Source organism: Sinocyclocheilus grahami, unplaced genomic scaffold (genome assembly GCF_001515645.1).
Source record: "Sinocyclocheilus grahami isolate Dianchi unplaced genomic scaffold, SAMN03320097.WGS_v1.1 scaffold324.1, whole genome shotgun sequence".
Taxonomy (NCBI): Eukaryota; Metazoa; Chordata; class Actinopteri; order Cypriniformes; family Cyprinidae; genus Sinocyclocheilus; species Sinocyclocheilus grahami.
Window position 1 is genome coordinate 739,818 of NW_015505503.1, and position 16,616 is coordinate 756,433.

Here is a 16,616-nt window from a genome sequence, read left to right on the forward strand (position 1 = left end):
GCACGTTGCGTTCCCAGATGAACGTTATAATAAACCCAAACTCACAACAACATGCAGAGATGGAGTTTGAGACGCTCCACACATGTAAATGATAACAGTTCCTGTGGAACTACTGTGAACGGAGCCGCTGTGTGACGCATGTACATAACCTACACGCATGTAAATAATTAAAACGCATATACTGTATTAGAACTGCATCGCATATAATTATTTAATTAAATCGTAGCGTTTGTGAATTCACAATTATGCTTCATTATGATTTTTAAATGGGGTTAATATATCATGCAGCCTTGGGAAACAGTCTAATAATGTGTTTTATGGATTCTCGTCCGTGAAATGCACAACTTCCGGTATTTTGCCGGTTAGTCGACGCGAGCAAAATTAAGTTGAGGACTTTAACAAAAAAATCAACGAATTGCGACATACATTAATTTACATACATTTAAAATGTAACGCATTATATTACAGCGTTATCAGGAAAGGTAATAAGAATACAGTAATGCGTTATACCCAACTCTGATGATTATACGTATAGCTTCCTTTCCAGACCCTGAATGAGAAACTCATGCTAAAGGACATCAGGTACCTTGCAGGGCTTTGAATCCTTGTAGTGGGACTCTGGAGGAGCCGGTGACAAACTGCAGCAGTCTGGCTCTCCTCTCCTCATCATACGACTCCACGGCCCGCCAGAACCACTTCACGATGTTACTGTCAGCTGTGCAGTGCTTCAGACGGGTGTTTGACTTCCAGTCATTGATGTCGATCTTCCCGAGTCCACACACAATAAGCTGAAAGTATGAGACATACTTGAATCCCTAACCATGCTCTGATACTGCTCATGGCTATGACCGAAAATAGCAACTAAAAATATGCTCCATTACACATTTATCAAGACTGAAGTATGAGCTAAGAAGTCAAGTCGATTGCCTGGTTGAAGTGGATTTATTTTAGCAAATGGACGTATTTGTTTTCCTACCTCCAACTCTTTCTCATCAAACGCCTTGAGTAGGTGTTGTGGGATGACCTCATTAAAGCCTTTCTGCAGGGCCAGGAACTGAGCCTCGATGCCCCTCAGGAACCGCCAGTTCACATACAGCCTGCACAAAAGCAGGAACAAGACACTTAGGCTATGCTCAGACTGCCAGAAAAAAAATCAGATTGTTTTGCATATCTAGATATTATCCAGATGGGGTTTTGAAAGCCTGGACAGTAAAAAAAAAAAAAAAACATTAAAATTAGATTTTTTTTCTTCTTCCCCCAAATCTGATTCAAACCACATTTGAAAGTTTTTTGAAACTTGATTCCAATCAGATTTTTACAGATGCGTCTCAGTCTGGGCACTCCGGCTGCTCAAATCAGATTTTAAACAGTCTTTTGCATCACTCTTAACATGACACACAATGATAACATCAAAACCAGGGACAGAAATGCCGAAAGTATTCATACTGTATTCAAACGAAGCTGAAACCAGCCCTGACTACAAAACAGAACAATCGCAATATATGCTAGTCTACTCCATTTTTTTGCTTATTTGGAGAGCGAGATGATGCACCTCCGCTTTTCCTGCATCAGTTCTGAAAGCCTCGTCACATACGTGGGTACGTCTACATCATTAGCAAAGCAATGCATGCAGATAGGTTGGTCATGTCTGGACACACAAATCTGATTTGATCACTTGCAATTAACAGACTGCGGACAGTCTGCCTTAAAAGATCTGATCTGAGAAAAATCAGGTTTGGCTGCAGTCTGAACAGCCCTAATGACATCTGCAGACACACATTAGACAGGGAGGAGGAAGGTGTTCAGCGGTCAAAGCAGCTGAAGTCCTCACTCACCTCACATACTCCTTCTTGGTGTCCTGGGTGACAGGGATGCTCTTGCCGTTGGGTTTGAGCTCATGCTGAATGATCTCTCCGTATGCATTGTGTTCGACGCAGAACGTGTGGTCCAACACCCCAGTGATGTCATTCTCTCTAAACACAGACATAAAAGAAAAAATATATAATGATTAGACTAATTATGCATGCATTATATTAACATATATTCTATTTTATTATATAATTTTAATTAAGTTAATTCATTTTAATAATGATTGCATGATTCCATTAATTGCAGGAATAATTTAAGTGATCTAACGAAGGTGATCTATTTTTTGGTCAACTATTTATATATCTAAGGCAGCATAAACTCTCTGAATCTACTTTAATCCCACCTTGAAAGCAGAAAATGTGTTTTGCAATTCAACATGAACACACTAAGCACATAGTACCTAACTGCTGTTTCTGTCTCTTATTTTCTAGACAAGAATTGTGCTTATTTAGACGCAGAACGTCTTTATGACCACATCAAACAGGAGACTTTCATATGCGCACTCCAACTTCACCTCAGTGCCAGGCGCTAGTCAAACGAGCGCGGAAAAGGTACAAGTGACGGAGCTTCAGTGAACTGCGGTCAGATGAGATGTTGTCATGTCAGTAAAAACCAATATAGCTGTTATACTGTGCTCGTAACACATGCTCTTCAATTGCACACACAAATATGGCAGCACGTGCTGCATTATATTAAAGCGCTATATCATATTAATGTGCAAATGAAACTGCGAGCATGCAATGTCATAGTTATGTCATCAGTTAAGTCACGAAGCTACCAAAAAAGGCGATTAAAGCAGCCCAGCACTGTCTCCCTCCTCTAACACACCCGATTCAACTCGTCAGCTCATTAGTAGAGCATTTAAGACCTGAAGTGGTTCAGAAAAGGTAAAGAGTTGTGAGAAAATATGCACGTCAGATCCGTGTCATGTTCAGCAGCCACAGCTCTTAAAGCAGCCAAAATAACCTAATAACCAGCTGCTGTGATGTCTGTTAATCAAACAACAAAATAAAAAAAAGAGAAAATCAATAACTTTTGTAGCTTTAAGGATTCATCAATATTTAATTTGGAATTTAGTGTTTGATAACTTTATTCAATTTCTGTATATTTCCTAATTGCGTAAGGGCACAGAGGTAGCTAAATATGACATTTATTATAATGGGTTTATGTGAAGATTGTTTTAAGTTCACTTGAAGTTATGTTTTTCTAAAGTCTAATAAGTGTTAAAATTGATAGCTCTCAATTATACTGTAATGTTGAATGGCTATAGTCGATGGTTAAATATTAGGGAAAAAAACTATTTCCTAGAGACATCAGTAGTATTGGTATCAGTGATACGGGACTTCAGACATAAAAAAAAGATGCCACTAAACAAATATTAAAAAATATACTGTCTATGTTGTTTCTACATTAATTTGAAGATTGAATGTGAAATTATTGCAATATAAAAGTATATTTAAATACTTTAATGTTAGGTGGGATTAATTGCAATTAATTTCAGAAAAACGTGCGATTAATTAGTTGTTGTTGTTTTTCGATTGACAGCACTAATATATTTACTTATATTTATTATACAGCATAGACATTATCATGCATTATTCCAGATCCTCTTTTGCTGAAAATACAGAGGCAGAGTAATAATTGTATTACAGTTCATTTTTGAGTGTATATTATACAGCGCTATAGATGGACGTATAAAGCACACTGACAGGATCCAGACGAGGCTGTTGTGGAGATCTGGATCCACTGACTCCATGTCATCCAGAGTGATGGGTTTCCCCAGCAACTGCTTGTAGAAGGGCAGAGTGAAGCCTCCATCTATGTAGTGCCCGTGGAAAACAGCCATTCCCATAATCCTCCCCACAAAGTGGAAATAGGACAAATGCTCCTAAAAAAACAAACAAATAAAACAAAAAAGATGAGTGTTTTTTTGGATGAGTAAATGGGAAGCTCATGAGGAAGCCACTTACCGGATTGACGGCAGAGTCCGGGTTGATCTGTAGCGTGTAGATGTCATCTCGTGAATACTGGAACAGTCCATAGTATGGATTTAACATCTCGTGCGACAGCAAGTATAACCACTCCCTATGACACAAACACACGTAATGGCACAAATTATTCACAGACATTCAGTCTATCATGGCCCACTTTGACACTGTTATACTCTAAATTCTACCACTAGATGGACACACACGCGTTAAAAGACAGCAGGAAACTGCATTCATAACCCATTTTACTTCCATGTTGTGATATATTTATTAGCGAAATAGGATATCATTCAAGAATGTATTCCAGGGGTTGATTTTATCCATTGGGAATTGAATGGATTGTGGAAAATGATAACAGATGGTGGCATCAGTGGATAGTTACATATTATTGAAACGTAAATTTTTCATCCAAATTACAAAAACATGTTTTTCTTTTTAATAATGTTCACAGATGTATCATTCACAACAAATGTGTTAAGAAAGAAAATGGGGCCAATTTTGATTTCATGCTCCGCATCAAGCTTTCAGTTTTGTGTCTCAGTGTCAAACTCATACCTTGCGACTCCACCATAGTCGAGACCTTCCTCTCCTCTGAACTTGACCATCAACCTCTTCCACAGGTCCTTCGGCCTCATCTTCATCACCTGCCGATATGATTCCTAAAGAAACAGTGGAGATGTGGTGTTAAAATGTAAGAAAGGTTACAGAAAAGTCATACGTTATACAGACGTTTGTAAGAATGCAAGTCATATATACGGTCATATTTAAATTAAGAATAAAGTTCACACTAAGGCCATAGTAGCTGATTTGACAAACTAGTTTCAGACTTATTTAGCTTTATATAACCGTCAAGTGAAATAAACATCTTTAAGTATATATGCGTTTTTATGGGTATATTTTTTGTTTTCATTTTTAAGTTTGAGTAATTTTGTTGTGTTCTTGTCATTTTTATTAGTTTATTTTTGTAACGGGGCTGACAAGACGTGAGACGTGTGGATCCATCTGCAAGCTTTTATTAAAGAGACGTGGTATAACAGGCAGGGTCGAACAATGGCAAACGGGGATATGGCGGGCAAAAACACAAGAATAGTCCTAGGGCTAGCGTAGGTCACCGATCGGCAGACAGAATCACAGGGGCGAGATGAGAGGGAGAAATCCAAGAAAACAGGCAAAGATCAGAAACCGCAAAAACAGGCAAGGCAAAACAAGGAAAACACGGAGACTCGGAAAGGGGTACAGGCTAAACAATACTCAGCAGAGAATGGCAGAGTGGGTGTTACATAGTGAGTGAGGTGATTAGAAACAGCAATGTGCAATGAGTGCAATCAGTGCAGTGTGCAAATCGTGCAAAGAATGATGGGATATGTAGTCCGGGGTGCTATGCAACAGTTTGTGTTGTGCGAGAGTCAATGTAAAGGAAAGGGTGACCTCTGGTGGTGAATAAACGGAAGTCCATGGACCGAATTCGTGACAATTTTATAGATTTTTTTTTATGCCTATATTTTTTATTCAATTTGATTTCAGTTTGAATTATTTTAGTACATCAAGTTAACCTAAATAAAAAAATGTTTCCTTGGCAACTACCTGAAATAAAAAGTTTGTGTTTGAGGCACAAAAAGTTTTTTTTTTATGGTTTTGGTTTTGGTTAACAGTAATAAGCCTGGTATATTAATGCAACACACAAATCTGCATTACTTAAGCTGTAACTTAGCAGCCACTTATGCTGCAACCAGCCCTTGGAGATGCGTCAATTTATTACAGTTGATCTGTCATCTTATAACCTTGCCACTAAACTAAAAAGAACCCAAACTCGTGTGAAGGGTTCATATAACCCGATGTTTACGGTCAGACTCGTCCGTGGGGAGAGAGCGCAGCATGTTGGAATGTAGCGTCCAGAAATGTCTGCGCATCCAGCTCAACACCCATAAACACCTAAAACAGATGACCAAAAATCACTTCAAGCTGAGCGAAGAGAGAGGGGGGTATAAACGTTTTTCCAACAGGCCCGAGATGGGGCTCAGAAACGTGTGCAGTACACGTCACACACATTAGCTGAACTCAGCATGCTAATGAAGTTTAACATCATGTTTGATGCATTACGGCTTTTTCCACACGTAAACTGATTTGTGGCTAACATCCAGCAGAGCTCAAAAGCCTTTACAGTAAAGGTTAACCAGGCCTTTGGGCTTGTTAAGCACTATTAAAGGCTCGTTCAGACGGACAGGTGTTACAGGGGCAACGAACACCCTCAAACGACAACAGAGTTCCCATCTGCCTCCATGCTGACAGCACTTCTCAGAGCTGACAACTGAGTCAACGTCAATGTGGATTCTGCTGTTTTGTGATTGGTTGAGAGGTTGCAGGGGTATGCAAAAAAACAAGACCATAAAAACAGCCCAACGAAATGAAGCAATGCGAGTTTTATTTATTTTGGCCATTTGACTCTTTATTGGATAGACATGCAGTAGAGAGAAAATAAATATTACGTTGAGAAGAAACGGGAATGGGATGGTAAAAAAGAGCATTAGGTGGGATTGACCCTTGTGCCACATAAATGATGACTCGAGATTATACGAGCGTTAAGACTGCTAAAACCATTTAGTATTTTAGTCTCGTTTTACATTAAAAATATCTAAACATTATAAATTTACTTCAGAAACAAAGTGACGTGATGAATCTAATGAAATTTAGAGAGGTTAATGCCTTTTTCACTCTTTATTTGATAAAAGGAAATAAAAAATAAACTTAATTCATTAGGTAAAAGATACTTTCTTTCCTTAGATTACTCTATGAAAAATACGGTCATTTCATTTATTGAGTAAATATATTTTAAACGATGTTTTTTTTACAGGAAAAGACAAGAATAGACTAAAATACTGAAAATGAAATTTTAGTGGCATCTCTGATTTGAGGTATCATTAGGTAAAACGGCTGTAGAGTTGGTAAGTTAGATTCATTTTTCTGAATCAAACCGTTTCAATGAATTGATTCAAAGCTCTGATTTAATGATTCGTTTGCATCACCACCACAATGGTCAAGGAAGTCTCTATGATATTTTTAATATATTAAAATGTCTTAGTAATATATTTGCAGGTAAATATTGTTATTTATTACTATGCTTTTTGTTACATTGGCGCATTCAATATTATTCCTAGTGTTCCTACTTGGTTAATGTATCCATATCACCATATCGCCTACTTGGTTGATATGGTGTTTTCTCTGATTGACAAAAGAAACCTCCTAAATACATCAATATCTACAATGTTCAAAAGTTATGTCAGTAAGATTTAAAAAAAAAAAAAAAAAAATTCTTGAAAAGTGTCTTGTGAAATGGTAAAATGGCCACCCAAGGCTGCATTAATTTGATAAAAAAAATAAAGTAAAAACAGTAATATTGTGAAATATTATTCGAATTTAAAACAACTGTTTTCCATTTGAATATATGGGTTGTTTTTCGGCAGCCATTACTCCAGTCTTCAGTGTCACATACAATTTGTTTCAGGAGTACTTGATGAATAGAAACGTTAAAAGAACAGCATTTATTTGAAATATATATATTTTTTTTACAAATTTACTAATCTTTTGTAACATAACAAATGTCTTCAATTTAATGCATCCTTGCTGAATAAAAGTACTTATTTTCTTTAAATAAATAAATATTTCAAATTTATTTCCTGATGAATTTCCTGATTATTTATGGCTGTATCTTCCTTTAAAGTAGTGTTTATCAACGCATCGTTTGCGCCCGGTGTAGTAGTGTTAGTGTTAGCTGCTAGTTTACACCAATACTACCGCTTCTAGACTAGATGGCGTATCATTTCTCTCACAAACTAATTTTTTACAAATTTACTAATCTTTTGTAACATAACAAATGTCTTCAATTTAATGCATCCTTGCTGAATAAAAGTACTTATTTTCTTTAAATAAATAAATATTTCAAATTTATTTCCTGATGAATTTCCTGATTATTTATGGCTGTATCTTCCTTTAAAGTAGTGTTTCTCAACGCATCGTTTGCGCCCGGTGTAGTAGTGTTAGTGTTAGCTGCTAGTTTACACCAATACTACCGCTTCTAGACTAGATGGCGTATCATTTCTCTCACAAACTAAAATCTCTTCTGTAAAAATGCCCCTGTGGATATATTCTAAACAGGAATTTTATCAAGTCTCTTTAAATTTGGGGCGACAGGGTATATCAGATCTCAACATCACCAAAGATGTCGCAATGAAAATCACCAACATGCTTAAAAACTCTGTACTTCACTGTCTTTTTGATCAATGTAATGGATCCTTGAATTAAAGTAATTTCTTAAAAATCGTTACGACTCCATACATTTAAATGGTACTGTAAATATAACAACAGTCCTCATTATAAACAAAATAATAATCAACTTTAATATTCAGTGAAGACAATTAAGCCCCGTTCACACCAAGAACGATAACTATAAAGATAACGATATTAGCGTCCACACCAGTGAACGATATTGTCTGTTTATTCTAAGGGCACGCGCGCCTGCCGCTTTAAATTCTTGAGCTCGTTACAGCAGGATGGATTCTGATTGGCTGTCGATTTTTTATCGTTCATCAGATGGAGAAAAATCGTTTTGAAAGTGATTCCAACGATATCGTTTCTCTTTGTCTTTATCGTTATAGTTGTGGTGTGGACTCTGCTATTCTTTAATATTGAGAACAATTTTTAGAACTATATCTTTATAGTTATCGTCCTTGGTGTGAACGGGCCTTTAGACTACGTTTTATTTGATGGGGGGCGCTGAGGGACCTGGATAATGGGTGGGGGGGCGCTGGTCCAAAAAACATTGAGAATCACTGCTTTAAGGTAAAATAATCCAGGGTCTCACCTCAAAGATCTCCTCACGCGAGACCTCGATACGGCAGTGTCCTGCCTGCGGTTGCTGCTGGGACAGCTCCTGTCTCAGGATTTTCAGTTTCTGCACCAGATCTCGCTTGTACTTGGGCACCGTGAGACATTCAGGGTCCTCGGGGAGATTTCCGGGAGACACGACAGACTGAGCCTGCTCCTTCAGCTGTTGGGGACGACTGCTGAGAAAGAGCGAGGGGAAAAGAGAGACGGGGGTAATAAAATGAGATGAAATGTTCTGTCAACATGCATGCACAAACGCTGAAGCCTGACCCCTTCTTCACCTCTCCTGATGCCAGAGCAGCATCGCCCTTTCAGTGCCAACTCACAGGTATGTCACGCCAGCACCGGACAAAAAAAAAAAAAAAAAAAAGAGCTTCCAAATACATGAAATGACACTAGCTCCAACATGGTCCTGAACTGATATATAATGCTGAATACACAATCAGCCCAAAACACTGGACATTTTAGAACAATTATCGACACTTCAAATGTTTAAATGTCACTGCATTCAATTACAGAATGTCAAACGATGTGGCATCTGCAAACAAATGCTGCAGCTTGAGCATAACAAATTCAGTGCTAGACAAATAAAGATGGAGTGAGGCCCATTCTTTAATATCAAAACACACTCTTCACTTCACTGCCACTCTCAGACTCTCATTTCTCCATGTGACACGGCTCCTCACACTCGTTCTCTGTCTGCACATGACCCATGTTCCTCAAATATTCCCTTGCTCCTGTTCGTTTTCCTCGACACGCAGAAACTCACTTCTCCTTGCCTGCACTTTTCCTGCTTCATGCTGTATTTAAAGGACTTAATAACTGGTCTAAGATCTGGTTTGAATCTGAATCAATGTAAACACAGACAGTCTAGATGGGTTCTTACTGCTGCTTTGTAAAAAGTGCATTATCCTAACTTTGATTCATGGGTATGAAAAATATGGATATCCGAGAAGACAAGGAGGAAATCTAGTTCAAAACAAACTCTTAGAAATATAAAGCGACTTCATTTGACATGGTAAAAAGGGCAAAACATCTAATATATTTGTTTTAAAACAATAACTTACTAACACATGGCTACCTTCAGGTGATGCTGACTTTTATTTGGTAGATAAAGGTTTTTCAATTATTTTATAAATAATCTTTTATTAACAAATAAAATATTTTTATTATTTTATCATCTTTTAGCCACCAAATCAAAGTAGCTTCAACAAGCTGATATTATTTTAAAATAAATAATAATAAAGATTATGCCAAATTACCTGTGCCAAATATATACATTTACAATAATTCCAGCCTTTAAATATACAGTGGGTACGGAAAGTATTCAGACCCCCTTAAATTTTTCACTCTGTTATATTGCAGCCATTTGCTAAAATCATTTACGTTAGTTTTTTTTCCTCAATGTACACACAGCACCCCATATTGACAGAAAAACACAGAATTGTTGACATTTTTGCAGATTTATTAAAAAAGAAAAACTGAAATATCACATGGTCCTAAGTATTCAGACCCTTTGCTGTGACACTCATATATTTAACTCAGGTGCTGTCCATTTCTTCTGATCATCCTTGAGATGGTTCTCCACCTTCATTTGAGTCCAGCTGTGTTTGATTATACTGATTGGACTTGATTAGGAAAGCCACACACCTGTCTATATAAGACCTTACAGCTCACAGTGCATGTCAGAGCAAATGAAAATCATGGTCAAAAGAACTGCCTGAAGAGCTCAGAGACAGAATTGTGGCAAGGCACAGATCTGGCCAAGGTTACTAAAAAATTTCTGCTGCACTTAAGGTTCCTAAGAGCACAGTGGCCTCCATAATCCTTAAATGGAAGACGTTTGGGATGACCAGAACCCTTCCTAGAGCTGGCCGTCTGGCCAAACTGAGCTATCGGGGGAGAAGAGCCTTGGTGAGAGAGGTAAAGAAGAACCCAAAGATCACTGAGCTCCACTGAAAGCCACTGAAAGATGGCTGAGCTCCAGAGATGCAGTCGGGAGATGGGAGAAAGTTGTAGAAAGTCAACCACCACTGCAGCCCTCCACCAGTCGGGGCTTTATGGCAGAGTGGCCCGACGGAAGCCTCTCCTCAGTGCAAGACACATTTTTTTACAATCTTTAGTAATAATTACAATCATTCCGTCATTATATTTCTTATAATCAGATTTTTTTTTACTTTAAGGACCACAAAAAATATCAAAATTAATTAAATTTTTTAATGTAAAGGTTTTCAGCTAATATCTGTAAGAATGCATATTTAATATATTTTTGAATAACTTAACAGATTCAAACAAAAAACAAGCATCACATCATTTACCGAAACGCTTAGCTAGCACATTTTTGGATCACTTTTTTGACTGTAACCCACTAGTGACCCTTGAAATGCTGGATGTGGATCAAGAGGGTGGATCCATCAAAAGACAACAGCAACTCAAGCATGCACACGCATGCATGACCATCACCCACCCACTCAAAGCTCTCATCACGCACTTAAAATTACCGACTGATGGTGAGATCATAAACCCATCAAGGTTGAGAGGAAAGCACACATCAGAGGATTTTTGCCTGATGACAGAGAGGTGAGATCTTCTGCGCTGATATAAGGCAGATGGTTTGACATATCCACATAATCTGTCTGATACCTTTTCCAAAACTGAAACTACTGCAGCGCCAGGAATGTTTAGACTGACTCACTTTGACAGTTAAGTTTGCTTGACGGATGACATCTCAATGCAAATGATCTGCTCAGACTGAGGTCTGGCATCTCTTTGTGGAAAACATGGCGATGCGATATAAAATCAAAATCTAGGTTATGAACATACTGTGATTCTGTCTAGTGTATAATTATTCCAAGCTACACTGTGGTAAAATTCACACTTTTGTTGCTCTATTATCTGCATTACAGATCATTATTTGTCATTTTAAGATCAGCTCCATTGTACTGAAGACTGTTTCTACCTACGAAAAAAGGCATGTTTACATTATTTTTTGTAATTGTGTCTTTCTTTCTTCCTCCTCCTTTTACAAATATCATGCATGTCTAAGTCACACATATTATGTAGTATTCTTAGGGTTACTCAATTTAACCTGGTAAAAAGGTCAAAATAGCCAATATTACAACAACAACAACTTTGGTGGATAAAAGTTTCTCAAATATTTTATTTAAAGTATTTTTAAAATATAATATTAATATTTGAAAAACGTTAACCATTAAATAAAAGAAAATTGGCTTCATTGCTTACATTATTTAATCGACAAATAATACAGAAAGAGATTATGCCATGTTATTATTAGGGTTGGGTATGTTTTTTGTTTTTTTTCTCGATACCGGTGCCAAATCGATACTTTTAAAATGGTTCCGGTGCCTGAACGATGCTTATTAAAAAAAAATAAAAAAAAATAATATTCCCCAAAAAATGATGGATTGGCCATTAGAACAGAAATAGAATAGTGAGTGCAAATGTTAGAGGGTCAAGTTTTTTAATTAAAAAAAACAAGCAGATAAAATTAGAAGTAGCATTAGAATAGAGAGTGCTAGAGTTAGAGGGTCAAATGAAGATGAAAGAGATGTGTTTTCAGCCATTTCTTGAAAATATTAAGGACTCAGCTGCTTGGATTGAGCTGGGCAGGTCATTCCACCAGGAGGGAACAGTTAAGTTTTATCATAGGTAGAATGCAAAATGTAAAAAAAAAATACAAGCATTTCAGTCAAATGTAATTTATGCAATATTTCAAACCTTTAACCCACTTGGGAAAATCAACCCATGGCAACAGTTTTAAAGTAGCCCAATTCTGTGGAAAAAAAAACGCGGACTGGGCAACCCTGCATCCAACAAGAGCTACCCGAGTCAGCTTTGACTGATCACAGGTCGAGAATAAGGAGACATGACTGACAAGACCATGCTGGAGTATTTGCTGCTCAACAGATTGTGAGCTCATGTGCACAAATATCTGATCTTGTAAGATGTGCTCCCTTTACACAGAGTGCGTGTGATCGCGAAATCGAAAGTGAAAGTAAACGGCGCAAACGCTCATTCAAAAATATTTAAATACACCGCATCCTGAGAGCGGGGCTCCCTGATGCGCCAAAATTATACACAATATTAGAATGTTTAAAGGAGTGGACACGAAAATCGCAGGAGCGAAACACATGTTGCGGGAGCAGGTGGCAATGGTCAGAGATTCAGCGGGAGTGGGATTAAAAAAACAGTCGAAACCCGGACATTTTGGGCAATTAAGAAATCCCGGCCGGACGCATTTTTGTAGGTCCAAAAAGAGGACATGTCCGGGGAAAAGAGGACGTATGATCACCCTAATTTATTGCTAAGTGATGTATTCTTTTTAAAGTAGCATATAGAACACATTTTCTGCCTCATTCTGTGACGAGAAGCCTCATCAGATCACAAAAAGAAGCATTTGACTGGTGTTGTGGAGTAAAAAGGTTATAATTATCTCTTTTGTTGGACAACAGGTTTAGAAATGTGAATACAAGGGAGGTTTAGCTTTAGGCATTTTAATTTAAGCATGTTTAGCTTAGTTAACAGAAGGCTACCTGCTGCCATCAGAGCAAGTGTAATTACTGCATTCACACGCTCCTCGGATGCTCTCATTTCCGGAGTTGTGCTTTTAAGTCGGAATGTGAAAACAACATGGACACTCGTTACTACAAAGATGTGTTGGATTTGTATTATAGCTTTCCGACTCGAGTTCACGTGCATTTTCTCAGTAGGGAAATTATTTTTCACGTGCGGTGCCAGTGATGATGCTTTTACGATCCATTTTCTCCGATTGATTCCTTACCTGCTCTGAGCCTCAACGGGACCACGGGAGCCATTTGGACTGGGACTGTTGGAATAAACGTGAAACACGACGAGATGAGACTTCAGCAATACCACAATGCACATTTCAGGGCCATTACTTGTCTCTATTTTCTAGGTTAAATGGCGACTGGTTCTTTGTGATGATGTTGAGACTGACTCACTTTAGGACGAGGTGCAGGTTAGCGGAGAGACGCGGGTCTGTGAATTGTGTGGTTCGGTTGTTGTGGTCCACAAAGTACACTCGTCCGGTGGCTGTGTTTCTTATCTCCCAGCCTGGAGGCAATGGGCCCAACTCCTCACAATTCACATTACTGAGATCCCTGCAGAGAGGAATTGTTACAGTTTCATTTTAGTAATATGGTGATATGTATTATGATTATTGTAAACATAAAATTTAAATAATCATATTATGATTTTTTTTAGCTGTATATGACCTCTTGCACACAGAGCAGAAGTTTTATCCTTGTTGAGATTATAAATTATTATGATTCTGTAACTATAATATTAATTGCATTGATTGTATTAATTGTATTTTATTGTTATAATATTATTATTATTAATTGCAATTTTTTGAAGACACTGGCATAGAGCCATTTGGAACGCATAATGTGCATAAATGCACATAACATCTGGAATATATTTCTACTTCTTTAGCTGGATGATTTATTTTATTATTTAATTAAAATGATTTATTGCTTTTTTCCTATACATGTAGGACACATTAAAGCCTGGTTTCACAGAGAGGGCTTAGACTAAGCCAGGACTAGGCAATAGTTTAATTAGGACATTCAAGTAATTTTTATTAACGTGCCTTAGAAAAAAACATTACTGGTGTGCATTTTGAGACAAAACAGAGGCGCTGATATATTTTAAGATCAGTCAGTGCAAGTTTCTTTCAGTTAAAACAGCTCAGACTTACACTTTAGTCTGGGACTAGGCTTAAGCCTTGTCTGTGAAACCGGGGGTAAATGTATTAATATTTGAAAAACATTCGATTAACATATATTCTTTGTGAAAATGATTTATATCACGATAATCATGATAGTGGAAATGATATTGGTGGAAATGAAAATGCCTCGTATTCATAAAATAGCACTAAAATATAGTTTACAAAAACAACAAGAACAAAGAGAGAAAACAGACAAAACAAAGATCAAAATGACAAAGTAAAAAAAAAAAAAACGAGACAAAAACTCTAGGAATGTTGCTTTCAGGTTTCTGCCAAACCTCATCAAACTAAGACCAAAAAATGTGCAGCACTGCAAAAAATGCTCAATGTCAACTCTCAACAGACTAGAAAAATAACCCGTAGCCCCCCCTCATTTTTTCAATCATGTTCTGCTCTCAGATAAATGACAAGCAGCTTTCCCTACACAAAAAGTGGCTAAATGGTCCCCGCATATTTCCAAGTTTCTCCAAGTTCATGTCTTCTCAGCTTTTGTCCAAACCAGTTAACAGCATTGAGCTTCCAGACTTTTTTTGTTGTTGTTGCACATAGTAATATCTCATTGGTCAAAAAACCATAGCTATATATTCCACATTAATGTTTTGATTTTATCACAAAAAATTACTTCATGCATCGCATTTGGTTAGGACAAGGCACAAGTTTCCAAACAAATCCAGTGTAAAATAGAAGTGAAATAATAAAGTTAAGTAATAAACATGCAAAATACACAAAGGTAAAGTAGGTACCTGGGCACTCTGGGGTCGTGCCATGTGCTGACACCCGTTTGCGTGTGCAGGAAGTACACCTGACCCTGCTGCGTGGTCCTTTGCTCTGTGAACAAACACCAGGGGGCACCCTCGGTCATTCACAATGTGAAAAAAATGACAAGAGGCTTGAATGCAATCTTTGTTTATAAGCTTGTGTGTGTTTGTGTGTGCACAGAAGTAATACTTTCTTCATTCTTTTACTTTCAGTTTGATTCACCGCATACCTATCTGATCCGTCACTGTAAACTATGACCACATCACACAAATTTGTAAATGTTTTGAGTGATTTGTGTATGTTTCTGTGTATGTAAACGAATGTATTTTGTTTTACGTGTAACTAAATGTGCTGCCTATCTTGGCCAGGACCCTCTTGTAAATGAGATTTTAAATCTCAAGAGTTTTTAATTTCCTGGTTAAATAAAGGTAAATTAAAAAAAATAAATTAATCAACATTAAGAGAAAATAATGGCTAAATATGATCAATAATGGCTAAATTTTATGTAGTCTAATGAAAGGAATTCATAGCATGTTAACAATTTAATTAATCTTTTAAAATATAACAAATAATTTATTTGCATTATTATAATGCATTTTTATTTACAGAACTATATCATTTATTTACATCATTATATACTGTATAAATTAAAACGTTGGTCTAAATTAAAAATATCTTGGTCGCATGATTTTCCTTAATACAAAATATTAATAGAATAATTATTAATAATGCAATTTAATAAAACATTTCATTTATTATTATTACATTAAAAAGTACATTCTACTATATAACATTAATACACTTTTGTCATTTACTTCAAGTTAAACCAAGCTTTTAATCTGGTGGTTTGTCCTGAAGACCTTTGAGTTTTGTGTGTATTTTCAGATTGTTTTACCAAATAAATTGGTGAAATGTTTGTGAACTCTCAGAGCAGCTCTGGAGATGAAATTCATGAAACTGCAGATGATGAAAACACTAAGGCCATCACATGTACTTGAGTATGTAAAGCAGACGAAACTGTAGCCACTCACGAACCAGATCGTCAAGATGTAGGCTAAATAGCTGGAAAATACTTGAAAGTTTATTACAGATAGTGAATTTAATTATGACGTATATTGATATATCACCCAGCCCACAAGTACTTGACCTGCATCCCATGTCTACAGACCCACATTCAGCTACTTGAGCAGAGGAGAGCACACAGAGCTCTGTTTAACCTGTTTCTATAACCTCTGCCCTCTGAATCTCTCCTCAGACTCACACACATGCACACAGACACAGCGGGATTTCCAGGTCACCTGTCTGACCCTGCAGCTGGCGCTGACGGCACGTCGGAAAGATTTCAGACG

The 16,616-nt window shown here is 37.2% G+C and overlaps 1 protein-coding gene across 4 annotated transcripts in view; it reads right to left on the reverse strand.

The window, feature by feature from the left end:
• The window catches only part of smurf2 (SMAD specific E3 ubiquitin protein ligase 2), a 64,071-nt gene that overhangs the window by 6,183 nt on the left and 41,272 nt on the right, over nucleotides 1-16,616 (reverse strand). For 3 of the 4 annotated variants that reach the window (XM_016294819.1, XM_016294821.1, XM_016294822.1), the window contains 10 exons: nucleotides 15,252-15,336; nucleotides 13,721-13,879; nucleotides 13,540-13,584; nucleotides 8,716-8,917; nucleotides 4,413-4,516; nucleotides 3,840-3,954; nucleotides 3,579-3,757; nucleotides 1,836-1,973; nucleotides 977-1,097; nucleotides 587-788 (listed from right to left, as the gene is read on the reverse strand). In XM_016294819.1, coding sequence (XP_016150305.1) covers nucleotides 587-788; nucleotides 977-1,097; nucleotides 1,836-1,973; nucleotides 3,579-3,757; nucleotides 3,840-3,954; nucleotides 4,413-4,516; nucleotides 8,716-8,917; nucleotides 13,540-13,584; nucleotides 13,721-13,879; nucleotides 15,252-15,336 — 1,350 coding nt within the window. The remainder of the gene's footprint in view (nucleotides 1-586; nucleotides 789-976; nucleotides 1,098-1,835; nucleotides 1,974-3,578; nucleotides 3,758-3,839; nucleotides 3,955-4,412; nucleotides 4,517-8,715; nucleotides 8,918-13,539; nucleotides 13,585-13,720; nucleotides 13,880-15,251; nucleotides 15,337-16,616) is intronic. The other variant, XM_016294820.1, reaches the window with a different exon arrangement.